Source organism: Poecilia reticulata, chromosome 20 (assembly GCF_904066995.2).
Source record: "Poecilia reticulata chromosome 20, P_reticulata-male-v2, whole genome shotgun sequence".
Lineage (NCBI taxonomy): Eukaryota > Metazoa > Chordata > Actinopteri > Cyprinodontiformes > Poeciliidae > Poecilia > Poecilia reticulata.
The window spans coordinates 9981618-10009508 of NC_088849.1; the positions used below are offsets into that span (position 1 = coordinate 9981618).

At 42.1% G+C, this 27891-nt stretch overlaps 1 protein-coding gene across 1 annotated transcript in view; it reads left to right on the forward strand.

Annotated features, from left to right (window-relative positions):
- Positions 1-1104: 1104 nt before the first annotated feature.
- bmp6 (bone morphogenetic protein 6) overlaps positions 1105-27891 on the forward strand; it is a 56348-nt gene continuing 29561 nt past the window's right edge. The window contains exon 1 of the mRNA XM_008438685.3: positions 1105-2153. Within this exon, the coding sequence (XP_008436907.1) occupies positions 1745-2153 (409 nt within the window). The 5' untranslated portion in view covers positions 1105-1744. The remainder of the gene's footprint in view (positions 2154-27891) is intronic.

Consider the following 27891-nt stretch of genomic DNA (forward strand, 5'->3'; position numbering starts at 1 on the left):
TGTGGTTTCCAGCTTCCACGTCACTGAGCACCTCTGCCCCGCACCTTAACCACTCAGCTCCTACAGACTAGCAGCAGCAATTAGCAAACATCTGGTGGGAGGCCACTTATCTGAACTTATCATACAAACTGCACTGCTCCAAAATCGATGTGAACAGCATCAATGGATGGCATCAACGAAGAATCATTTTTATGATGAAGTGCTGAGGGTGGAGTGTCCAAAGGGATGGGCAGTTCTTAAAGAGACAGAAGCCCATTTCAGCTTTGATAAGTTATTTCTTTATAGTTGTTCTTTAAAGAAATAACTTTAAAGCATTTTCATACCTTAAGTTATGAAAAATGCGGCATTTTCATAACTTGAGGTAACATAGTTGCCTGATTATTACTATAAAATGGTGCTATGTGATGTGATATCTAACTTTAAGACAAGAATAAAAAAATTTTTCACAGTCTAGTCAACAAAACATGCAAATCTTCTTCATTCTTTACCATTTTCTAATATGTTGATCTCGCAGTACTTCCTGAATGTGCCCTAGACTAGCAGTTGACTATATAAGCATCTGAATTTTCCTATATTTTATTATAATCACAATCAGATTGCACTGAATGTAAATTACTCAATTGTATCTACATCTATGATCAGCTTCGGGTCATTTTCTATTACATAACTCCATACAACTGGAGAGAAACTACGCCTGTTTGCGTTGTGAATACCTTTTGAGGTGATATTATTTGTGAATTTACACTGATGAACTGGATTGAATTAAATGAAGGGGGCCGTTCAGAGCTCCGTCGCCGGGAAGGTGATGCGCATGATCCGCTTGCTGTTTCCAAGTCCATCGTCAGGGGTCGTGCCTCCACTGGACATCTCGGCTCAGTGGCTGAAGTCATGCGTCTGTAAGCAAACACGAGAATAACCCCAGAATCTTAACGCGTGATTTTATTTTTAAACCAAAACCCAACGAGACTTTTTGAAGTTATAAACTGAATTACATCACATTGCTTAAAAAAAAAAAAAAAACACAACGTAATATGTACACACAAAGTGAAAATATCTCATTACTAAAATTATATGTCACCAATCGGAGTTATTTGAACAGAGCGATGAACAAAATATGGAAATATGCTGTTAAACTTAGTTTAAAGAGCTCCACCTCTGAGGGCACACGGAGTGGGCGGTTTCTGACACACACTCACTCACACACTCGGCAGGAATTCACACGCACAGAGATATTATGGACTGCAACCTGCTGACTCTTTCCACACTCTGACACTCAACCTGTAGGAGTTGGAGCGCCGCTGAGTGAGACCCTGTTTTTTTTCTTTCTTCCCCCCTCTCTCTCTTTTTGTCATCAACTCCGGGAGTGAATGTGTCCGCTTCAGTAGAATGGCTTCAACCAGAGGCGCAGTTCTGTTTGTGGAAGCGTGTCCACTGACCGAAGAGTAGCGGAGCGCTCAGAATAAACTCTCACATGGTGCACTTTATCCTGGAGCAGCAAAGCGCGCTGCGGGGAGCAGAAATGAAAGCGGGAGCGGTGCTATTATGCGCATTTTCCTTTAGTGAGTATTTCAAATGGCTTGATACGGGACTTCTGCCGTGCTTTTGATCAATCGTTTCGACTGATAGCGCCGTTCTCGGGTGGACTTTGGCTACCATTACGCGCGATTCGCGTTCGGAGAGGCGACCGAAACTCCACGCCAGGCTCAGTCGGGGGACTCTGGAGAGCACAGCGGGGGACAACACCATGACCAGCCGCCTGCTTGCCTTGGTCGGAGTGTGGTGGAGCGCTTACTACTGCACGTACGCGGCGGCGGGGAGTCACTACTCACAGGAGGGCACCGGCGAGGGGCAGCCGGGCTTCGTCCACCGGAGGCTGCGGACGCACGAGAAGAGGGAGATGCAGAAGGAAATCCTGTCCGTCCTGGGGCTGCCGCACAGACCGCGGCCGCATCTGTCCCACGGAAAGTACAACTCCGCTCCGCTTTTCATGCTGGACTTGTACAAAACTTTATCGAGCGAGGAGAAACGCCAAGTGGAAGGCGCGCTGGAGAGACACCAGTCCGTTCCGGCCACCCAGAGCCCTCCTCTGGCAACGTATCAAGAAACGGCCTTCCTGAACGACGCGGATATGGTGATGAGCTTCGTTAACTTAGGTGAGTGAAGTGAAAATATCTTTTGTTTGTGCTTGTTTGCGCCTTTTTTGTTGTTGTTGTTGGGAATCAAAGAGAAAACTGAGGCGTAAAATGTAATTTAAGAGTGAAATACTAGGACACGAATTCAAAGGTGGCCACCTGTTACTTTAAGAAGCACTTCTGTTTCCTCGTCCACCTGTAGATCTGCTTCCCTGGTTTGGGTCTCCATCACGGCGCGCCATTACGCACGTATAGGATGCATTCGGTTATTATAGGGACGTTATTGATAATTACACCTTCTGAACTCAGCTGAGTGTAAAAACTAATCGCGCGCGTCATATAGGTTTTGTTACTTCAGGTTTATCGGCTCACTTTGTCTAAATGTTCAGCCTGCGGCGTCACAATTTACTACACAATTTCAAGGGACATGTTTGATAATTTGGGATGTTTTATTGCTGCGGCCCATTTTTAAAGCTGTACAACTGTTATTGTTGATTCTCATCCAGTCTGTAGTGTGATTGCATTCTCATATCCTTCTTTATAAATATTTAACCCCAGCTGAGGACCTCTCTCTCTCTCTCTCTCTCTCTCTCTCTCTCTCTCTTTCTCTACTTGTTCTCTTCTCCACTAATTTTCCATGATGTTTCGGCGCCTCCTGCACTTTCTTTCTCTTTGTGACTGTCCATGTTCAGGATGTAAATAATGGTCTACTACTTTAAGATGTATGTAAAGAATAAAAACATTAGACAGCGAGCGTGTACAAGCAGAGGCTACACCTCCATGCATCTACAAGTCGTGTATCTTCAATTATTTTGAAAATTCAGCTCAAAAAGGGGGAGCTCATATGGAATTATTACACATGATATATTTCAAGCGTTTCTTTCTATTAATCTTGTCAATTATTGGTTTCGACCAGAACTGGAAAAACCTGATTTGAATCAATCAGAAAACACAAACTAGAGCAATTTATTTTTTTAAAGGAGTTTTAATACAGAAATATGAGCACATGAAAAAATATGTTCATATACTTTACTGTATACTCGGTATTTGGGCTCCTATTGTATGAATTACAGAATAATTTCAATGTGGCATGAATGTGATCTGATGTGTTGGGTAAGCCCAGATTGCTTCAACTATAGACTTTCTGTTGGGGTTTATGTCAGACCAATTTGCTGGCCAAACAAAAACGGAGATGCCATAGTCCTTAAACACAGTAATGACACATTCGGCCGTGTGGTCAGGTGTTGAGTCCTACAACAAAGTTGAATCGGCATCTACATGAAGACGAGGGAAGCATGAAGTTTGCGGACCAAGACGACATGGCTCCCCAGACCGTCACCTACTGTAAAAATAATGAAACTGGATTATTGAACTAAATACATTTGATGATCATGTTCTAATTAATGGAGGTTCACCGTCCAAAATGATTTAAGTCATTTCCCAAAAATGATTGGTGCAACAGTGGACTACAGAAGTAGTCATCCAAATAGTGAAATGAGAATATTCCTGTCCCATTTTACTACATCTAACTTAAAGGCAGTCTTTAGAAGAAATGTTTATGTTTCTGTTGATGTATATTCGGTGTTTTTTCAGGTATAGCAGAAATATATTTCTATCTATATGCTTTAAAAGCAGAGATTTGCAGAAGCATCTTGTCCCAATTTGCTTCATCAAATGAGCTTATTTTGGAAAAGAACAAAGGATTTCTGTAATAATTACTACAACAAAGCATATATTTTGCTATGATGCCCCATTATTACATCATATATATATGTTGTTCACTGGTAAAGCAAAGTTTATCAACCTATTGTCTCATAAAATGTACTTAAAAGCACATCTCGATTCATAATCTTTGGATTGTCATGTGTGACGTCTCCTCAGTTATACTGTGATTTAATGATCACAAGTGACCAAAACGATGATTTGATTTGATTTTGGTTATAAACTACCAAACCATTGTGTTGGCTCACTTATCCGAGCCAAAGGTCTTCACTGGGTCTCCCTTTTTTTTTTTTTTTCTTTTTTTTTTGCCCCTCCTGTCCTAAATTACCCTGATGTCTCACTTTACCTGCATTTCTTCCACAGTGTAGTAGTTTATAATGAACTCCCCCACTGTGTGCGCACACCACAAAGGGAGCGAGTAACTCACTCATTTCCTATGCGGTGGGACAAATGAGCTTCGTATTGTTTCTGGGTAATTTATTGTTGCGTCCTCGCTCCGGATAAATTTGCCCTCCTCCGTTCACTTATGGGACCGAAATTCTGTGGTCAGTCTCGCTGTGCAATCTGCTCCGTGATGTATGTTTTAAAGCGGGAGAATAAACCCAGTATCCTCGGCAAAACCATCAACCGCCACCACTGGTATTTGTATATAAAGGCTTATTCCTGATCTTGACCTCCAGCGCTGAAAAGCTGCGGGTTTTTCTGTGCGTAAATTGCGTCGCATTGTTTGTGTTTCCCCTCCGAGCGGATTGGTCTTTAATTAGCCCCCAGCATGATAAACAGGGACACTTTAATCATAACGAGTTTGGAACATGAAAGCTCAAAGCCCTTCCTTCCATTAGCAGCTCCAGTGTTTACTGGGAGACTCTAAACAGAGCTCTGGAAGATAAACAGAGGTCCTGCCAGAGTCGCAGGCCAGTGGAAGAGGAGGTCTGAAACCAGATTGATTAGCATTCTTTTTGGGAACAGAAGGTATTGTCATGGTTTGGCCATCAGAGCAGCGGGAACGTCTCACCACTCCAGAATTATGTTTTGCAGTTTTGTCCCCCTCCCCTCCTGGCTCCTCGTAGGACCAGACGTTCTAAAAATGTTTTCCTCCTCACCTGTATAAACCATAAATAGCCCCTCTATTCTTCCTGTGATGAGAAGAATTAGGCTGAAGTGGCCGACATCCAAAATACTTCTCCACTTATTGGTCCTCTGGGTGTTGGTGTTGCAATACGCTGTGATGAAAACCAGATATCCACAAAGATGGAAGCCGTCGTTTTTGGTCTCAAATATCGAACCCCCTCTGTGGGCTTCTGTAGGGGGGCGGCGGGGGTGGGAGTCTGGTGTGATGGTGGCAGTGTGGTGTTTGTGTGTCTGTGGTTTTGTTCTTCCTCTGCTGTGCAGGTTTTGGTTTATACTCCTGTGCCGCTGCACATCTGGCTCCCCTACTTTGATTAATCACGTCCTGTGCATCTTTTGACAATTCCCTCAGATTTCTGCGGTGACCTGGGGGATTAGGTTGCCATCTCCTCCAGCCGTACACAAAGTCCTGACCGCCCTGGAGGAGGGACGGCTTCCTCTCCGAATGTGATTGTAATTAATGTCGGACAGGCCAAGGCCTTCCATCTGCTTTGCAAATAAAGCTGCGCACGACTACTGTGTGTCATTGCCATCCCGATTAGATTTTAATGCGTCTTTTTGGTCGAACGGAGCTGTTACTGTGGGGCGACGGAGAGAGGGAGCTGTTGAAGGAGGAGGCCTGAAACACTTCTGGGTGGTCCCTGTTATTGTCCAAAAATCTGGATATCATGTGTGGCCAGAGTGAAACTACAAATTGGAATTAAGATAAATGAAAGGAAGAAAAGTGAAGGGGCCAAACAATCCGTCTGAGCTGGTTTGAATAATGTGGAGCGAGATTAAGAGACACACGCAAGAGGAGCTGCTTATCTGGCAAATACTGCTCAGAGAAGGACACTGTAACAAGCTAATCAGTGTAGGCCAAGCATAAAACATGGGAGTTGGTGTGCTTTCGTTGATTTTAAGGAGTTACTGTCTTACCTTCACTAGATAAGTTTCTTGGTGTCTTCGTTTAATACAAATCCTGATCAGTGGGTCGTCTGGTCTAGAAGGACCAAGGCCAAAGTGGAGGTCTGCCATCTTGAAAATACTTAATCATCAAAAGGGAATTGAGTAAAACGGCGTTTAAGCAAGCGCTACTTTATGAACGTTTAAGCTGTCATTACGTTTAAAGTAAATGGTTATTTACACAAGAAACGGAAGTTGGAGGCAGTGTGGCACCAATTGTCTGAAAACTGAAAGAAGTACCAAGAAAAGCAAAAATATTATACTTGTTGTAGAAAATGCTAAATTTATGGATTTTTGCCCCGCCTTGTTGTCGTTCTGTTACTTTTCGCTTAGTTCTCAGCATGTTTCACTGGGGAAGATCAATGGTGGTGCACCACCTCTGATCACTGTTTCCCATAGACAATCATTGGCTGCTTTGGGGAAAAAAACCCCCACAGAGAACAAATGTAAAAATGGCTTGTTTTCATAAAACTGTGATTACTTAATCTGCCATTTCAGTTGCTTTAAGATGGCAGAAATCTTCTTTGGTCCTGATTCGTCACAACCAACCGATATTGGTTTTTATTAAATATAGATCCAAAGAGATTAATCTACTGCAGGTAACATATTAACTGCTCATCCATGTTATTCCAGGTGGTTTTTCGTAAGATTAATTGTGGGCACAACCTCTGGAAAGAAAGCAGTAGCTACAGTAAAGCTGTTTATTTTGACTGCTAATTGTATTAGGTACGCCACATTTTGAACTAACTAGTTTGTAATTAACACAAATTTCCTTTTCTTTCTTTGTTTAATGGACATGTCTGAGCATGACTGCTTGTCACTCGCTCATTTAATCGGGCAAAATTGAGCTTTCGACTCAACAAGTGTATTCAACGTGCGCCCAAAGTGAAATGAGATTATTCCTGCAATCAGGGGTTCAGTTAACTGTGGTTCCCAAAAGATGAGAACTCCCAAGAACCCGGCATGCTGGGTAACTCCATAAATTAACTGTATTCGGTTTTCTGTTATTTGTTGCCACTTAAGGTGGAGAGGTTGATGTTCCCACAAGATTTGGGAAAGCCTCAAGTTGCCTGTCAGCGTTAGCCTCTCCTGCTCATGCAGAGACACACAGGTTGACTTTTAGGTGACTTTGATTTAGTTTTAGCTTGAACTGACGTGTGCATCACCGTCAAGTGAGGTAACAAAGACAGACTGCTCCGTTTCTGAAGATATTTCCTTGGGGCACCGATACATTTTCGGGCCCCTGCTTTACATGCAGTCTTAAATGCGCTTTCTGCACACCATATGCCTCTTTAGCCCACTGATTCATGTGGACCTGCTGTTCAGTCATCCGTTCGTCTTTGTCGTCATCACTTTTTAAGAATCGCCCATGAAAAAACAAGGAAGAGGAGGAGGGGGGGAAGCTGAACAAGTTATGGAAAACTTAGAATTGGGGCAGCAGAAACACATTTTCCAGCTCCGTTTTCATCCTCATTCCTTGAATAGCACGGGCATCACTGTTTGCCTTGTGGACGTCCTGCTTTCCACTGAGGTCTGAGTGACACTGGACTGCATGAGTCATGCAGCTCTAAACATGTCCGAACACACACCGGCGTCCTCAAGGGAAAAAAACAGGGGACTGGTCACTCCTAACTATTGTTTGAAATTGCTTTCACTTGTGTGTGGACTTTTTTTTTGTTGGCACAGCATGACAACACGTGATGCTATTCTTGCTTTAGAAAGAGGAAGAGGGAAAGGTACAAAAAAATCTGTCAACATCGATCTTTATATTTTTATGAGGCCACTGGTCTATCTAGCTTCATCATAAAACATAACAAAATTGTCTACAAACGGTAAATGTACAAGATGATGTATGAAAAGTTGGGTGTGTTGGTTAAAGGTGACTGCTCTCAATGAATGGGGATGTAGCCCAACAGCTTTTCAAGAAACAGTCATATCCTCCTGACTACCAGTAGTTCATTGTTGTCCTCTGTAGAAGACATTTCTAAACTTGAATATCTCCCACCCCCTGCATTCTACTGAATTAATTCCTTTTGGTGTCTGGAGAGGACATTTAGGGCTTTTCAATGATACCACATGTCAAGGGGTGGGACTTTTGTACGTACCTTTTTCTAATTCATAAAAATGGCGTTTATCAGTAATAACACATTTTATGGGAAGAGACAAAGTAAGTACATAAAACCTTTTATTACCTTACAAAGACTGTGGGATTTAAAAAAAAAAAAAGGTGATTGGACAATATTTTTTTTCCTGGTAGTCAGGAGGATATGATGGTCAGTATGGAGAATGTTGTAGGTTGCTTTGAGGAGTGAAAGTTGTGGTTTAGCTGTTACCTTGCCATTTCTTTGAGTCAAAGATTCTGAGAAATTGCTGATTTAAAAGGTCACAGAAGAAGCTATAAATGTTGTTCCTGTGTTGTCCGTCTCAATATGCAGTCTGCTGGACTGAGCTTCCTCTGTCGGGTGTCTGGAATTCCTCTTGAAGGTAGTGGGAGGAAATCCACCATCCAAAGTAAAGCCACTGCTTATTTGCCTCAAAGGGAATCGGTTGAAGTGGTTTGGGCATCTGATCTGGACTTTTCCTGGGGAGTTTTCTGTAGATGTTTTGTTGGTGTGTCCTGCTTGGAGAAAACCCCGGAGAACTCACTTGATGGACCATAGATCCATTCTGGACCTACTGGACTCGTTACTTGATCTCGGAGAATAGGACGACAGTGTCTTAATCTCTGGATGGAGTTTACTTCCTCACAAAACCTCCTTAGCTGGTAGCAAAGTCATTGTGTCCAATGCTTTCAAGAGGTTCGTCTTGTTAGACTGCAATTTGCAGTGTATTTTGTTAGGATTTTATGCAGGGGACCAACATAAAGTAAGTAAAGAATGCAAGGCTTTCTATACTTTTTGTAGATATTTTGTGTTCAGTCCTCTGTTTTTTAACCCAACCCTTTTTTAAACTTAACCGCAGCACTTCCTTGGTCTTCATGATGCTCTTTGTTTTTTTAATGTTCTCTAACAAACCTCGGGGCCCTTCACAGAACTGGCTTTTTTACTGAGTTGAACTCAATCTACTAGTTATGAGTCTTTGAAAAGTCCACTTGATTTTCTGTATGTATAGATGGATATCAGGGTAAAATATACAAATGCACACCACATGTTTTTTTTCTTTCTTTTTGCACCGCCTTATTATCTAAATGTCCTTTAAACTCATAGAAGTTTTGTTTATAACTTGGTCTGAATTGGATTTACAATAACTGGACCTGTTGAACTTTTCTTGTAACTCTCCATTCCAAGTTCAGTCTGGATTTGAAAAGAAGCAAAGAATATTGCAAGAAAAACTCTCAAGATTATTATTTTTTGCCTCTCTGTTCAAGTGGTTCAAGCCTCCTGCCTGCTGTCAGACTTTGGGTTTTCTCCTTGTCTTGGAAGTGAATTTTTTTTTCATGGCTTTCGTCTGCAGCAAAACTTTAGCAATGATTTTGTGCTTTTGTGCTCTCGTCTGTCATCGCTTCCAGCTCCATTTTCTCTTTTCTCTGTCTCATTTCAGTCTCTGCACACCTCATTGCGTGGCTATAGCTGAGCTGTCACTGGTCCTCTGGCCTAAGTCAACAACTGCTTTCTTCCCACCTTACCTCCCAAACTTTAAAGGCAAACAACTAAAAAAAAAAGCTTAAGAGAGATTAGCCACATCCCAGCAGCGCTCGCAGCTTATTCAGAAATGAAGTGCCCTTATTAGATGGCTGCTTTTTTTTTTTCTTTGCTTGTCTTGTGATGCCTGGCTGCGTTTCTCAGCGTCTAAGCCCAGGTAAGCCACTTCCTTTTGCAGCAAAACTAGTCCCAAAGCCCCAGCATGATCAAATAATTAGCTGGCTTTGACCAAAGAGTCGATTGTTTGAAACAGACCGTAGCTTTGGAAAATTTTTCTCCAAATCGTTTTGAAACACTTCCTGCAAGGCCTCAGAGAACAGAGCGGAGGACCACCCATCATTTCAGCGAGAACGCTCGAAGTAGAAGGAATTCAGGATATTTTACAGCGGAGTGAAGGATCTTAACGGACACGTAAACTTGGCACTTTAAGCTCCTCCGCGAGGAAAAAGTAAAATTAACAAACTGTGGACCTCTGTTTGTTTTTATGTTTTTAACTGTTTACGGCGTAAAATATTTCACCGCAGCTTCAGATTCACTTGAACTTTCTGAGATATTGAAGAATGGCCCAGGACACACAAATAATTCGGCTTATTGAGTTTCAGGGTTTCGGAGCTCTCCCCCCACCCCCCATACCTCATGTTTGGACTGTACCGGTTGTCAGACTCTCTGGCGAAAACATACAAGCTGCCTCCAGAAACAAACAGGACTGATGTAGGAAACTTCTCTGGTTAACCAGATTATGTCTTTTCCAGTCGGCCTGCATGTTTCTCTGAAAGGATGCAGTGTAACAGAACGACTCCGTCGGCCAACCATTTTCTGTTGCGTTTTGATTACAGGATCTCCAAGCTGCAGAAGTCATAAATAAGATTGTATCTGACTTTAAAGTCAGTTATTTCTGTTGTACACCCCCCCCCACCCCATCCTGCTGGGTGCGCACGTCCCTCCTCCACCCCCTGTTCCCTCGCATCCCGATCGTATCGCTCCCTCTCACGCCATAAATCTCCGACTTGACGAGATGGCAGCTGAGATTGGGGCTAAGTACAGAGATTACATGACTCGCAACGCTCTTCTCCCTCCGCCGACTCTTCTCCACCCATCAGTTCCCACGTCTGCACCGGCTACAGTTCCAGCACGGGGCGATAGTGGCGTATAGGATGGAGGAGTGCGACCAGATAAGCAGGCGAAATGCAGCGCACTCCCTGCTGGTAACACTCCACTACACGGGGCTGATAACTCTGCAGGGATATCTGATTAGGAGCTGCTGCTCCCATTTATCACCTCTGACTGCAGGCACACAGGAATTTGCTCTTTTTTTTCAGCTTCAGGTTTTCAGCTTCACTTGCTGCGTCAGTTTTGTTTTTCTGCATCTCTCTTTCAGTGCATCTGAATGTTGCTCATACGCCTTGAGCTTTTTCACATTCTTCTTTGCTGCTTTCTCAAACATGGATGTATTTTAGCAGGACTATAGATCAGGACCTCACTGTGAAGTGGATGGAACATCTTGCATTAGTTAAAATCTGAAAAGTGTGGCTTGCATTTACACTCGTATACATTTTATTCTCATATAATTGACTTTTTTCTCATTTTATGATTTTAATGTTGTATTATGAGTTTATTCTCATATTATTACAGCTCTATTCTCATTATGGCTTTTTAAATACATTATTCACATGAGTTTCTCATAATTACAACTTTATTCACATAATTTCTCTTATAATTCTGACTTTTCTCGTATTTTATTACTTCTCATATTAGGACTTTATTCTCATAATGTAATGACTTTTTTCTTGGATTTTGACTATTCACATATGAGTTCATTCTCATAATTAAAACTTTTTTCCTCATATTTTCCAATTTTATTATAAGACTGTGACTTTTTGTCAAACAACTTTAGTCTCTTGCCATTAGGTCCTTTTTCTGATATTGCAAATTTATTCTTGTAATATTACAGTTATGTTCTGTTATTATTATAACTTTGTTCTCGTAATTAATGTTTTTTTTCCCCCAACACTGTCATAAGGGCTACGTTTAAATATTTTTCTTAAAAAAAAAAAAAAAAAAAAGAAAAGCAAAAAAAAAACTCTCAGCCCCTATTCATCTTAAAAACCAAATAGAATACCCTGGGGTTCGTGTTTGCGTCTTGACAAAATTGTGACAAAGTTGTGCAAGGCTCAGTAAGGTCCTCCAAACAGGCAGAAGCAATGAGAAAGAATGTGTGCGCCTCCACTCCAGCCTCGCTATCTCCTCCTAAAAGGGGTTTTAAACTGTCAGTCTTTGTGTCGTGTTTACCGTCTTGAAGGAGCCCACACAGAAGACATCATTAGGCAGGAATTAGTGTTTGTACTTGAGTTGTCTTTGTTTGCATCTCTTATGTTTGCATTTCGGAGACAGAAGACGAGGCAAGACACCAAAGATGGGGGGAAAAAAAAGTTGCTCTTTGTTTTGTGTCTACATGTTCTCCTAGAAAGCCAGCTTACCTTTTCTTTTTGTCAAGGTAGTTTGTGCTTTTCTCACAATGATTCAATGATTAATTAGCGGATTTAAGTGTGACGGTTTGGGGCAAAGCTGTTGAAACAGGCAACAGGCACGTCATAATGCAAAGTGCATCTTTCACATGTTAAGCAAACAAACAGGAGTTCGGCTGAGACGGGGCATTCGGCGTGTTGACATTGCATGTTTTGTGTAAACATGGAACAAAAATCTCTGTTTCTGCTACACGAAAACTGTTGTCAACATCCCCGAGTGACGTATTTTGGAGTGTTTGCAGAGCCGACGCGTTTTGAGTCTTTCGTGATCAAGACGCAAAAACACGAAGAGTAGAAGACAGGCCGGCACATGCGGCTCACCTGACCATCAGTCCAGCACACTTCCACTTAATACTTCCTGTTCTTCGCCTGTGTTTCTCTTGGTTCTTGTTTTGACTCCATATTGTATTTTACTTTTGGAGATTGGGATGAGTTTTTTTCTTTCTAAATAATAATAATAATAAAAAAATAGCATGTATTTCATTACTATGTTGCCAAGCTGGGGTAAAGTAAGCAAAGTACTCGCTGTGATTCTCTCATTTCATTCCGTTACCGTTTTGCTCTACTTTTACCCCTCTCGCCCCTCTTCTGACACGATTCTCAGCTGTGATTGTGTGATACATTAGGTGTTGTTTTCTTGTCGGCCCCGCTGGTATGCGTGTGGAATTTCAGAGTGGACAGAGGTTGTGAACTGGCGACCCGCTGAACTCCATCAAGTGTGGCGTCCTTGTGTGCCCAGCAAACTCCATCCATTATCGTAACAACCCCGTGCGTCTCGTGGCCGACAGGAATGGCGTAAATGCCTCCCCCCCCCGTTGGATATTCTTGCCGTCGCATTCTTTTGTGAAGCCACCGGGAAGCCCGCGAGGATTTATCTCAGATCAATGAAAAGGGAAAGGGAGACGGAGGAGAAGAAAATGAAAGGAAAACAGATGGACTCGAAGAATGCTCCGAGGGTGAGAAACCTGACAGCCGATTTGATTTAAAGTCTCTGGCGACCTTGAATGGGCATGAGCTTTATTTTGTGGCTGTTGGTGTGTTTGTTCTTAGGGTTACATAAACGCATTCGTGTGTACTTGCGTGTCATCGTGTTTGCAGATGTGCAGAAACATTGGTCCAAGATGAATCATCGCGGAATCGGTTCAAATGAATGATTTCTGGTTCCCTTACTTTATATATACACACGCACTCACCCCCGTTATGCAACGTTACAACCACAAGCAACCAATGCAAAGAGGTGCGTTACTGTGAAAAAGAAAATGGATTCACACATTTATTTTTGTTGCGACATCCCTATATATGATTTCAGTCCTCCTGACCCCAGGCTTTATAGATTGTTGCAATCACAGCTGCTGTCCCCCCCCCCATTGTTTAATCAGTTCTAACGAAGAGCGTATGTGAACAGCAGCGTTCAGGTTTTCCACTAATTCTCAATAAAGTTTAGATCTGAATGAAGCCTGAATGTTTAGGGTCATTTTCCTGCTGGAAGATGAAACTTCACCACAGCTTTAAGTGTTGTTTTTTTTTTACAACCTCTAACATCAAAGTGATGTCATTAAGTCTGTCACAGTGAGCACTGATTAATTTAATTGCACGATACATTAAAACGAGCGCGATAATTGCCATTTTGACAACAATCGTCAGACGTTCCCTTTTTAATATCACTGAAAAGCCATTTTGAGAAACTCTGCACAGGTTTTGACACCTGCAGTACCCGTCACTTTGGCCTGTTTTCCTCGTTGAAGCTGAACCACAATTTTTTCTTTGAAATGCCATTTTGGTTATAGAGACTTCATAATCCATTTTAATTACTGTTTTTGTAGTTTGTTTTTATTTTGGATATTTAAACTGTTTTCTGGTCCTAGTTTTAAATGTTCTTTAGAAGTTGAAGCTTTTTTTTTTTGGTGTACTTGGATTATACGAACTGAAAATGGTCTCAAAATGATGACATGTCGTTTATCGCAATAATTTCTGGAACAATGTATTGTCCAGCAAAATCTGTGAAAATTATGACAGTTTTAGATGTCATAATGCCTGCCACTTTAGATTAATGTCTTAGTTTTGCATCATCAGATGTTCAAAGCTCGGCATAATATTGGATAATTTAGCTCTGTTTTAAACTAAAGACCAGTGAAGTAGTACTGAAACACAAGGTTGGCTCTCTTTACTAATTAGATGACTTCTGATGGAAGTTTATTTTATTTGAAGGCATCTCATTTAATGGGACTGAATACAAAAGCATGCCACACTTTTCAGATTTTTATTTGCAAAACATCTTAAAAACCACGCATCCGCTTTGTTCAGCTTCAAAATTCTAAATACTAAATACTTTTCGAAGGTTTAACATAATAGCATGTGAATATCGTTATACTTTTTATCCTGATTGTCTTCTCCCTTTATGCATTAATCTGACGCATCACGTCTGAATGAGTGCTGCACCTTGCGGTGATCACTCATTTTCAGTTTGCTTTTTCAAGTCACAACTTTATCATCTTTTCTCGTAAAGCCGACAAATCATCTGTTAAAAAAAAGAAAAGAAAAAAAAAGCCCAGTCTTCACACCAAGTTGAGACCGTAGAGATCTGGAGGAGGCTCTCATCGCGTTTGATTTGTTGGTGTTAAATCAAGACTGCCAGAAGTGCAGATCCCAAGACAAAGAAGCATGCTGCGGGCTTTTCTAGATGCTTATCGACATGTTTTCAAATTCTTAAAGGTGCATGGCATCAAGATAAACAGCTGGGCCTGCACACTGCAGCAGCAGAAGATGTTGTTGGGAGTAGTGGATGGCGTCGCACGAGCAAATTTGAGCCAAGTAGCTTAATATTTACCAGAAAATACACATGCAAGCACTGTTGAGGACAGCTCAACAGACTAACCTGTAATTCTTGGCACTAAATCTATTTAATACATCTTTTTATGTACTTTTTTTAAATAAAAAAAACCAGATTCCAAGAACGTAAGCTGTGCCTCCTTACACAGTAGCGATGGAAACCTAAAGTAGAAAAACAAGAGTTATTTTACAGCATGTCAGGGTGGAGTTTTCCCACATGGAGAGGATCAAGGGTTGGGGAATGAATGTGGCCACTTACTCAGTCAAGTCCTCACCAGAAGACAAATAAAAGTAGTGGTTGTATACGTTTGCGCCGATTAAGTTGAAGAGGTTTGTTGGACGGCGCCGTTCCCTCAAGGAGTCTTCATCAGACTCGGAGACAGGCGAACCCTTCGGCCTCGCGCGATGCTCCCAAGCTGGCCACCTCTTCGAAGAGGACGTGCCTGAAACAACAAGCGAGAGGTCCGCAGCAAGAACAAAAAAAAAAAAAAAAAGACACTGTAGGAGTGCAAATGCTCCTGACCCTCCGGAGCAAGTAGCCGCCCTTCACTGCAATGCCGCCTCTGACAAATTTATGAGCCATAGCCTGACCCGCAGCATGCCTGATACCGACAGGAAAACGGTCAAATGGACGAAGGAAGGTTAACAAAAAGAAGGGCGAGTAATGTATCTAAATACCTTGTAAAATTATTGACAGCCTTTAAACGTTTGCATTTTGTCACACTGCAACTGTGCAAGCTTAAATACATTTTAGTGTTTTTTTGGGAGGGGGTTTGTTGAAAGCAACTGCTTTGAGTATTTACCCAATCGGCAATGAAGTCTTGTTCAATAATGGCCCCACTAGTCCTCATTGTAACAATTTTTTGCTAGACGATAAATTGTCCCAGTAATTATTACAATAAACTATAGTTTTGTTGTTTTGAGACCGTTTTCTTGTAATATACTACTAGTGGTTGTGCACTAATCCAGCTTTTTTTTGTGGCTAACAACTAACACTTCACATAACTGCCTCAACACAGCATCCGTATGATTAAACACTGTGGTAACAACATCATCCTGTGGCGACGTTTATCTTCTGCAGCCCTAAACATTCAGCCAGAGCTTCAGTGGAAAGGTTATGACCAAAGTAGAACCTTGCATTTCAATGGCCCAGTCAAAGTCGAGACCCAATCTGTGTGGCAAGAATTGATGTTTAAAGATGATTTCCATCCAATCTGACTGAGCTCTAGTGAAGAAGAAGAAAAAAAATCAGTCTTTGGATGCGGGGAGCTGGTAAAGACATTCCACCCCAAAAACATTTGCAGCTGTAAAAAGGTGGATCTACATAATACTGCTGAATACTGATGTTCTAAAAACCACACAGTTTCTTTTACTTTTCTAGTTGTTCACTCCTTCGTGTGAGCCTAGCACATAGTCACACATGAAAGGTTGTGGTTATGACATGACAAAATGTGAAAGTTGAAGGGGTCTGAATGCATTTTCCTTGTCTGAGTGCAACCGGCCCTTCATTCCTGCAGTTGGTTGGCTTTACTCCCGTCTCATTGCGCGTTGCGTGTGTCTGGGTCCAACTCCTAAACCGAGACAAGTCATTGATGTCTCTGAGTCCGCTCCCAGTGCCACGAGCCTGTTTGGATAAAAGGATCTTATCGCTGAGGATGTGCAGGGGAAACTCTGCCCAGTCCTTCCTACCGTACGGACGCTCTCCACACCTCCGAGCAGCCCGTCTCCTAGAGACCTTATCAGGCTGCGTTCAAAGGTTAAATATGTATCTCGTCCCAGGAGGAAGTCTCTCGTTTCTGTTTCGTGCAGCGCTATGACCAACATGCTGAGCGGTGCAGATCCGTGATGAGCTGCGGTTTTATGAAACAAATGTAGGACACCCGATTAAATATTCAGCTCCTTTAATGGGTTATGTCAACATATCGATGTACAATCACTTTTTTTGTTCAAGAAGGTGTTTTAAACTTGCAGATACACATTTACATCTAAGTTTACTCATTAAACAATGTATGAACAAATATGTTTTCTAAAAAAAAACCCGGTAAGAACCTCGGACCTTGTGTGGTTTCTTGGGGTCCATGTTTGTGATTGTGGCTCTAGTGTAAAGGTTCTTGAGTGATCTGAGTCTGAGGAAACTCTGTCCCACTCCTCTCCCTCTCACCACAGGACCTCAGTGAGATCCGGGTCCATCCAAAACATAGAAAGCTGCTGTGAACTAAGATTTATAAATTTTTTATTTTTAGTTCAGTATTCAAGTCTCTCAGCATTAGCTGCTGTTTCCAGTGTCAACTTCAATCGTTGCCTAAATCAGTTCATCGTTAACCCAAAAACAACAAAAAATAAGACATGATTTATGAAATGTGTTTCTCTAAAACAAAACGTAAAACAAAGAAATTACACATCATCTCTTGTTATTGGAAAAGAAACATTTTGCAGTGTTTATTTTTCTCTTTTCTGATCAAATCTACCTTCTTAGTTTAAATTAACAAAGAATGCTTCACAAAAGTTTTTGAGCTTTTTTTTCCCCCATTAAGTTGCTTAAACAAACATCTTTGTATACTTTATGGGTTTCATGTGATAAAGCAATACCAAGTATTCTGCATAACTGTGGAACGGACATCCCTTTAGCACCCCGAGTCAGAAGCTACCGCTTCTGCTTGAATATTTGAGCTGCAGATGTTTCGGACAATGTCTCTACCAGCCCTGCCTCTTTCTTTGTTCTTCTGTTGGATTTAAGTAGGGACCATTCTAATAAATGAATAATGTCCTTTGATCAAACTACTTTCAGGGTTTCCGTCGTGCTGGAAGGTAAACCTACGTCCAGGTTTCGGGTTTCTTGCGGCTTCTACCAGGTTTTTATCGCCATCAGTTTCCCCATCAACCCAGATCGGCTTCCCTCTCCTTGTTGAACAAAAGCAACCCCACAGTATGATTACACCACTGCCGTCTTTCACTGTGGAGATGGTGCTTTAGGCAGTAGGAGTTTTTCCAGTTTTTGTGGCTATTTTTGCTCGTCTGACGCTTTTAAAATAAGTCGCATGGATACTGTGACTAAATCTTACAATTTGCCTTCAGGTGAATTCTGAAGGCAAATGGATTTTATTTAGGGCTGTCAGAGTGAACGGGGTGGTATTTGCAATGGTTTTGTTCGTCTTGCATAAAATCCCAATAAAGTACGTTGAAGCGTCGTGCCGAAAAGATCAAGGCGTATGAATGCTTTGCAAGGCGTCTGAGCTGACGGTTTCAGGGACTGCTCTCACGACGAGTTCCCCATTATGTCCATTTAAGACCGCCGTCCAGATGTGCATCGTTTGCTTTCTGGGAATATCTTATGGTATGGCGAAATTCCACAGGTTTCTACACTTTCATCTCAGACACTGCAGATAGAAGTATTATTAGAAACTTTGATTATTTTTCTCTTGGATTTTCTCGAGGCCCACCTGCTTTTTGAATATCCAGGTATCTGGTTACCGTCGCTGTTTTTGGAGCCGAGCCCACGTGTAAAACAAGCAGCCGGCCTTACATGTAAGTCACCCCGGGGGGGGGTAGGGGGTGGCGGATGAGTGGGGAGTGCGGAGCCAGCACGCCGTGATTTATCAGTGGATCATATGCTCAGCCTCTAAGCTGCCGAAATGCGTTGTAGTCAACGCAGACTTTCCAGAGGGAATCACACTTCGGTCCGTCTGTCTTTAAGACAGAGAGGGTGGAGGGGAAAGAAATGCAGAGGTGAAGATCGGGGGTGGGGGGGGCGTAGGGGGATGTACTATGAGAGGTTGCAGGAACAGTTTTGTGGGGAGGAAGAGGCAAAGACGGCATTACAGAACCAACCGGCCCTGTACCTCGCGACTCTGGAATGTAACGGCACTTTTATTTTGACTTCTCCTTTGGAAACAGCTGTGTTTCCCTTTTTCAAAGATATTTTTTCCTTATTTATCCAATCCCTCAGGAGAAATTTATCTCTCAGCCCTGACACTGGCTTCCTCCTTTAAATCTAGGACCAAACCAGCCTCTCTCTGATTCTCTCTCTCTCTCACACACGCACACACACACACACACACACCTGCCGGCGATAACCAGCCAGTAACGGCTAAAGCAGGCCTCTGCAGAGCCTGTCCCTCAGACGCTCATCGTCGGCACGCATGGACAACCAGGCCACAAACGGCTCGCCCATCAATCAACATGAAAATAGGAAATATGTACGCCACAGTTTACGAGATGACTAGAACACAAACTTGTCTCTGTGTGAGTCTTCCATAAGTCAAGTCAATAAAAGCGGGGATTTTTTTTTTAGTTCGTTTCTATGTTTTCATAAATATCTTGTGTCTGGAAAAATTCAAACCCAGGTTTGGTACCTGGAAAAACCCCAACAGTGCCTCTCTGTTCATGGTGAAAGATGGCCTGAGGGAGTCCTGTGATCGTAATCCTGCTGAAAGGCTTTAGGTAGTGGCAGCGACGGAGATCCACTTGTTGCGATGGAACAAAATGAACGACCGGGCCACCTGTTGGCATAGTCGCCGAATTTCCAAGGAGCGTTGGTTTGACTGCATTTGGAGACTTCATTCTGTCCACAAACATCTCAGTCTCTTTATCCATGAAAGACTCGGACAGATTTGTAGCTCGATCGTATTTTACAGCAGACGGTCGTGGAAGTACACAAAGCACCCGTCATTGATGTAACTCGTCTGTCCAACTCCAAGTGGTTCGTCTTTTCGAAAAACTGTGGAATTGAATTAAGAAATTCCAGGTTTGGATATGCAAGGGGAAGGAAAACATGATTTGAATTTTTTTTTTAATATTTTGGAGATTTTATTCTCATTGGCTGTTTGTCACAGAGCCATCTGGCCTTCTCTCTGTCCTTCCGTCCGTCTGTCCATTTATTAGTACAGTGGTTGGCCTAGTTTTGGTCAGACAAAAACAAAGTTTGGTTTTCTGCAAATCTGCTGCTGCAGCTGAAACGATGACGGCCACAGTAACATGCAGAAATGTTCAGCCTACGTTCAGAGAGGATTATAACATTTATGTTTTAGCTCAACTTCGACCATTCTGCCCATCGATTCTTTCCTTCCACCACCGAACAACATATGGCTCTGCTATCATCGGGATCAGATCTTCTGCGTTGGGGCCAGGGTTCCGGGTTGAGCTGCACCGCAGGACCACCATCATCCTGACCAGAAGTTGTTACCACAGCTGCTCTGCAGTTTTATACAATTACATTTTTATTAACGTCCCATAAAGTTTGAGTGGGAAATCGACGCTGTTTGTTTTCCAGCTCATTTCTGTCCTGATTTCATGGAATTTCCTCATAAATGTGAGAAAGATGTTGCATCGTCTTTTGTCGACAGCTCGTTGGCTCGGAGCGGTGTCCGGTAAAACGAGCTATTGTTTTTACAGGGGCTTCAGGGAGAAGAGAATCGCAACTGGCCATTAATATTGATGAGTGTTTGTCTGTGACCATTTAGACCTAATGTTCAAACGGACGCAGATGCTCTGGTGGGATTGTAGACATGCGTGTAAATTTTACATGTGGCTGCATAAATTCCCATGGTTTCTTCTGCCGTTCGCACACACAGATTTCTCTTGTCAGTCTCCTGAAATTCCTCAACCCCAGCTTCAGCCGTGTGCTGCAGCAAAGTTTCAAAGGTGCAATTTCAATATGCGGTTTTCCAAATCCATATTTCCTATCCAATGGGTTTATAGGGTTTCGCTTTACGCCTGAGTCAGAAACCCCACATGTCATCAGCTGCTGTTCAATCTCCCCGACTTTCCTTCTTTCTTGTTTGCTGAAGTGCGACAATGGGATAATTTTATTTCACTGATGACATAAACAAATGTCACGAGGGACTTTTGAACTCAACTGCATTTGAATGTAGGGAATTTAGCGCTAACTCTTTTTTTTTTTTCTTTTTACCAAGATATACATACTGTATGAACAAATATTTTTAAAGTGACCTCAATTTAGGTAGTCTTCTACTTTATGTTGTCTTGGTTCACATTGTGGTCCTGTGTTGTTTGGAAACAACACAGTGTCTCAATCAAATTTTATTTGTTTAGCACATTTCAGCTTCCAGGCATTTCAAAAGTGCTTTACATCATAAAAACGCAAAAATACAAAGTTATAGAGCCCACAGTCAACAACTGAAACATTACAATTTTGTCAATCGCCATCGTTAAACATCAGATTGTTGATTAACGTTTCATTGATAGTGTTTCTAGATTTACAGGTACTCTGTGTTTTAGGTGTTTTGAAGTTTTCATTTGATCATTACTTTCCACGTTGTAGACGTTTAAAGTGACTGACTGAATGAAATCATATCCTCCCGACTACCAGGAAAAAAATATTGTCCAAACACCATTTTTTTAAAATCCCAGTCTTTGTAAGGTAATAAAAGGTTATATGCACTTACCGTATTTTCCGCACTATAAGGCGCACCTAAAAACCTTCAATTTCCTCAAAGGCCGACAGTGCGCCTTATAATCCGGTGCACCTTATATATGGACCAATATTGAGCCACAACAGGTCTAGCAACTACGATAAGCAGCCGCTGACTTCATTTTCCCCGTAGAAGAAGAAGTGTGTGGTGCATGCTGGGATAGTTGTCAGAATGCTGGTTTGTTAATAGTTTGATAATACATTTAAAGCCAGGGGGGCGGAGGGGCGGCGGAAGAGAGACAGAGACAGAGTGTCGGTTGGTCTGTGTTACCCAGAAAGCAGTTGGGCACAATATCGCAACACCAACACCGTGAGTGAAACGACGACTGGGGCAGACTACTATATAAAATACTCGGAGACCATTTCTTTACATGTGTAATAATAGAGTACGGAACAAATTGGCAACCCAAACTGAAGCGTCTATTCTATGTGCCTTATATATATAAAAAAGGTTTTAAAATAGGTAATTCATTGAAGGTGCGCCTTATAGTGTGGAGAATACGATATTTTGTCTCTTCCCATAAAATGTGTTATTACTGATAAATGCCATTTTTATGAATTAGAAAAAGGTACGTACAAAAGTCCCACCCCTTCACATGTGGTATCATTGAAAAGCCCTGAATGTCCTCTCCAGACACCAAAAGGAATTAATTCAGTAGAATGCAGGGGGTGGGAGATATTCAAGTTTAGAAGTGTCCTCTACAGAGGACAAAAATGAACTACTGGTAGTCAGGAGGATATTAGCATATTTATACCAGCTAGAGAGCTTTGTCAGTATATTCTTTAACTCTTTCTTGGTTTCATTGTTGTCTTAACCTTTAAAATTCAATTGCAATTTTTCCCAAAATAAGCAACCTATCAGAAGATCTAAACCCTTATTTATAACATTCTGTCAACAGTCATAAATTATTCCCGTTGACCTTTTTTTTGTTTTCTTCTGACTTCATGATAAGAATATAAAAACGTACTAATATATTCGATGTGTCTAGGTGCTCCTGGATCGCACTGCTCCGACGGTGGCCGTTCAAGGGCTGCAAACATTTAGAGATAAATGTTTGGACCAGAGTTCCTGCTGTAATCTGATCATCACTATTGCGAACAGCGGATTAGTCAGAAAAACAGACTTTCTAATACTCCTTAAATGCCCGCAGCGTCTGAGTTTGGGGGTCCACGTCTTAATCCTGAGTAATGGCGGCTGGAGAGATGGAATCAAATCTCCTATTGACACACAGGTATGACACATCCAGCTAACTGGAGGCCATCTGGAAAGCCAACAGAGAGCTGGGTCTGAGACTGCTAGCATGCAGCTGTCAGTGCATTGATGGAAAATACTGATACTACGCAGTCCAACAACCATACCTTGGATATCTATCTGTTAGCAAAGTCCGAGCAATGGAGCAATTACAGCGAATTATCCTCCTCCCCTCGAGCGTAGGCAAACACACACACATATGCGCGCGCAAACGCACGAACCCACACACATTAAGCTGTAGCCGAAGATCTCGAAATGACAAAAGATAGATGTGTATCCAAACCTCATTTTATCATCCAGTGTGGAATGCAGCACAGTGGTGATGGAGTGGGAGAGTGGGAACAAAAATCAAACACTCTGAGCCTGCAGATGTATGTGTGTTTGCCTGTGTTATTGGCCTGACATTATGTGCTGTGGTTTTTTGGGGGTAGGCCGTTAAAACCCCCCCCCAAAAAACTGGTTTTTCAGGGATTATATGGAAGACGATGACGGTAGAAAAATGTGATTATATGGTTCAAATGGGGCCATTGTTTGTGGGGATGCCTGTCCGGTGAGATCATTATATACAGTAACCTGTGGGAGGTAATGGATGAGGAGCAGGCTGGATATCCAGGACTGTCGATGGATTTCTGTGTCTGTGTGTGCAGCTTGATTTCATCAGATCCTTTTCTTAGCTTGTACTGCGATTTGGAAACGGTTCGCAGCCTAGACCAGTTGCTGTGCGTCTTGTTCCAAATCTGCATGAGCCGATTAATTCACTGAAGCAAATGACACGGCATTAGCGCACCGTGAGTCCGGTTTCGCTTCCTGCTCCATCAAGTCTCACTGCCAGTAATAAGAACATCCTGAAAGGTTCTATATACTCGAGTGGTGCATCGTCTTTATTTGCTGACTTTCAAAAAAGTAGCTTCAGTTTTGAAAGATCTTCATTTGTTGAGTAAATGAAGCCCAACTTGTCATTGTGTAAACATTAAAAGTAGACTCTGAGATCTTTATTTTACTTTACCACTTCCATTGCTTTTGCCTCTGACAACAGAGCTAAAGAATATGTCTGCTTGCCACAAATGAGAGTATTATTACGTGATCATAGTTGGGGTTAATGGTGAGACTCAGGGTGTTGAAAATGCTATTTGGAGACTGGATAAGTACCTAACTGACCATTTTGTTTTTCAATTAAAACTATTCGCAACAAGACGGCTGAAGCAGAAAAACACATGACTCAAAACATTGATGTCTTTTTGTTATTTGTCAGGCAATTCTGCATATTTCTACAAAAACATTTGCTTCTGACCTTCAACCTATGATTTGTAAATACCAAGTTTATATATATATATAATAAAATGAAACAAATCGTTGCACATTGTTACTCCAGCCATGCGCTCCACTGAGCCTCAACCACCTACTAGTCATCTGATAGACGCTCCTTAAACCTGGTGGTAAACAGCAACGTGCTAAAGCCACGCTACAGATTTTGTCTGGACATGCGGCATAGATCTGCTGGTTGCCTTTCCCCAGTTTGCTAATGGGGCCCGACAGTTTGTAATGGGCTGGACTCGCTGCCTCATATCCTCGCCATGGACGGATGCTGCTGCTGTCTGGCCCTCGATCCTCAGACCGCTTGCACATTTGTGGTGGGAATGCAAGTGTAAGAACCTGCTACTTGTTTTACTTTATTTCTTTTGCTCACAACTGGTGACTTTGGTTCGGTTTTGCCGGTCAGACTGTGCCCATGTGTGTTTAGGCGCCACTCCTGCACGCGTGAGCTGCATTTTGTGTGCTCGCATGGTGTGGACATGAACTCGGGGAGGGGGCCCCTGCCAGTGGCCCTTGCAAGGTCCCGTGGTGTGCAGCGTGTCTGCTTTGATCCGGGGTCAGGGGAGAAGATCAGAGCACAGGATGGATCTCCAAAGGTGCACACACACGTATACAAAGTTGCTCCCAGCTTTTTGACGGCTCCCAGCAGACCTCCGACCCCGCCGTCCTTCCCTCGACCCCGGGGCCGCTTTGCTGGCCGACTGAGTACAAAGAGCTCCTCGTCACGACGTACAGATGGCTCCTTGAGTCGGCCGAGCGTGGTGCCAACTCTGCAGCAGAGTGGATATATTGAAAAGAGATCAAGAGTCGCCTCAAGCTGCATCCGTGCCAAAGGTTAAAGAGTTTAAGTCATGAAATATGGTTTTGGCCTCCTCAGAAAGACTGATGTTTACACCACAACGATTACCAGTTCATGGGATGTTTTCCCTTTTTATTGAAAATAGCAGGGATTGCCGAAGAGTTGCGAACGTGTCGACTTTCAAAAGTTTCCAGAGCAACTCGGGCTGATGGGCCAAACCATTAATTAGATGAGACTTTGGAGGAATAACCAAGGGACAGAGGACATGGACATATCTGACCTCTCCTCGGAAACCATGAAGTCGGAGAGAAAAACCAGACAGATTATGGGCTGTAATTACATAAACACAGATGGATTCTTCTCATGCCTTGGACATCCATCGCATATTTTATTGGGTTAGCCATCTGCAAACCCTTTAGGAGCGCTGACAGGTTCTTGGTGTGCAAAAATGTAATTAAAGGGTGTTTTTCAAAACTTAATCCTTTTTGAAAATTCACATTTGAATCTTTCATCTGGTTTCAGTTCAGTCTCTTCTTCACCGTGATGCTTTGTAATAGGAAACAGCAAAATGCGGATCTTGATAGAAAGCAAAGAGTTGTTGGATTATTCATACCTTCTGTAAAGATTGATACTATGACAAATTTCAATGTATTTGTAGAGAATAAATGAATAGTGGATATCATCTTTCTAAAGCCTTACACGTGATCTGCTGGTTGATTAAAAATTATGTTTAAGAAGAAAAATTATGTGTTATTAGTAACATTTATTATTAGCTCCATTCGTTCACCATCGGCCATGCAAGGGATTCAGCAAACACGAGTAGCAAAAACTACAAAGGGAGGATTTCAATCAGTCACTTAATTCGAGTGGCCCAGTCAAAGTCCAGACCTAAATCCAATCAAGAATCTGTGGCAAGGCTTGAAGCTTGATCTTCACAGAAGCTTGCCAAGAAAACTGTTGTCAAAAATTTTATTTTCTAGATATCGAATGCTTGTCGAAGATTTTAGGTGGAATGTTTTCAATCCTCAGAGGGAATAAAAACGAGCTCAGGACAAACTTTTACAATTGTTTGTAAGACATTAAAACAGACATGCATCCTTTTCCTTTCACTTCACCATTATGCTCTACTTTGTGTAGGTCAGTTATATGGAGTCGCATTAAAATTACGTGAAGTTTGTGGCTGTATTGTAAAGTCAGTGGCGCAAAAAGTGGGTGTGCAGAGTAGCAACACATAGGGGCACAGCACCAGAGGGGGCGTCAAAACCCCGTCTGGAGGGGGTGGCGTGCCGATGATGTTTTCCCATACACTTCAGCGCGCCTTCCGCTCCTTCACCTCGCGCACACAACGAGGTAAATGTAGCGAGTTTTATCCTTCACGTATCGTTGTCTCGGGGGGGGTTGGGTGTAGAGCGAGCGTATGTTTTCTACGCTCCTTCACCCTGACGTACCTTCCTTCGGGGGTGGGGTCACCGATTTATGGTTTCGCATCCACCTGAATAATGTGTAGGTGCGCCCCTGCGTACAGTAAAAAACACTTAATTGGTTTGAATTCCTGCTCTACAGATTGGAACTTTGTTGCCAATATTCATTCTGGGGAATCAGGGATTTAGTGTAAAACTTTTGCTTCATACGTTTCACTAATCCAGATGTAAGGATCTTTTCTTGTGTTGGACGAAGACAAAAAGACACAATACTCCCCTGGTTTTCCATACATGCATTATGGGATAAGCTTTCCTTTAAAATGAAAGCTTATATTCAGAGGCAGTGAAACCCAATGACCAGCTGGGGCCACCGACTAGCATCAGGCAACTCCAGGTATAAAAGGACTTTTAAATATTCTACCATTAGTCTGTAAAAATGACTCGTGGCACAAAGCTGTCTCTTCTTATTTGTATTTAGTGTGGTACCGAAGCTGACATGAATTAGCCTTTACATGTCTGCTGGTGTGTGAGGATGAAAATGCGCAGTTAAAAGTAATTTAAACTGACTGATGTAATAAAAGACCTCAGCAACCTTAGATAATAACATGCAACTACATCCATCTATTATAATGTAGACAAACCTAGATATTATAGTCTATAGCGTTGAGGTTAAAGCTATAGACTTTAACCTCATACTTATTTTTATGTATGTATGTAACTTATAAAAATGCTGGGTTTTTTTTGTACATTTTATTTGCATAACATTGCACGGTTTCTCCACAAATTAGCACAGCTGTAGCAAACCAGCAATTTTGAACTTCTACGTGCTGGATGGGGAAAGGTGTGAGCAGTGTGATTGACAGCGCCAAGACCCGCCTCCTGGCTCTGATTGGTTGTTTCAGACCGGGAGTGGTGTACTTCTGCAGATGGCAGTAGAGAGCTGCTTAATTTTTGTCACCGATTATCTCTCATATTACTCTGTCAGGACATACTTGCAGTTTTAACGGCAACATTTTTATAAAGGTTACCTACTGCAGCTTTAATAGAGAACTGTAGAAAGATGTCAAAATCACTTGGAAAATTATTCTAAAATCTACTCGCATGATGTTTCGATTAGGCAAAACTTCATTTTTCCTCACCAAGATGTGTTGAAATTAAAAGGCTGACATTTTTCAAACTTTCAGTGGCAGAATGCCACAGGAAGCCACTGCAGAAGCCGTTATTATGAAACATCTTCACCAGGGGTCCCACTGGATGCAGCTGGCACCGTACTGTTTAACCAGGATCTTTGTGCACCCAAGTCAAACACAGTGGGTCTGCAGGTTTTTCTTCCTGTCATTTGGAGAAAGTCCGTGTGGAATCACGAGCGCGTCTGTGATGGAGAGATTATTGTTTGAGTTCAAATTATACGATTCAGGAAATCCCATTATGCACATTTTTAACTTTGGGACATAGTTGGCCTAGGTTGGCAAAACAAATTACAGAGTAAGTTATATGGTATTTAATCACGTTGTATTGTAGTGTATCGTAACACACTACAATACAATGTTCAGTTATCCTTCATTGGAATTGGCTGAGCACCATTAGAAATGAACTGACCACTAACCACAGAGAGGTCTGCCCAGTGTTTTTTTCCAGATTTTTTTTTCTGTTTCTATCTTGTTATTTTTGATTGGGCCTAGTTATTTTCCATTTTCAATTTCTGTATTCCAGCCAGTAGATTCTCCCCCCCCGCTTTCCATCACTGCGGTGG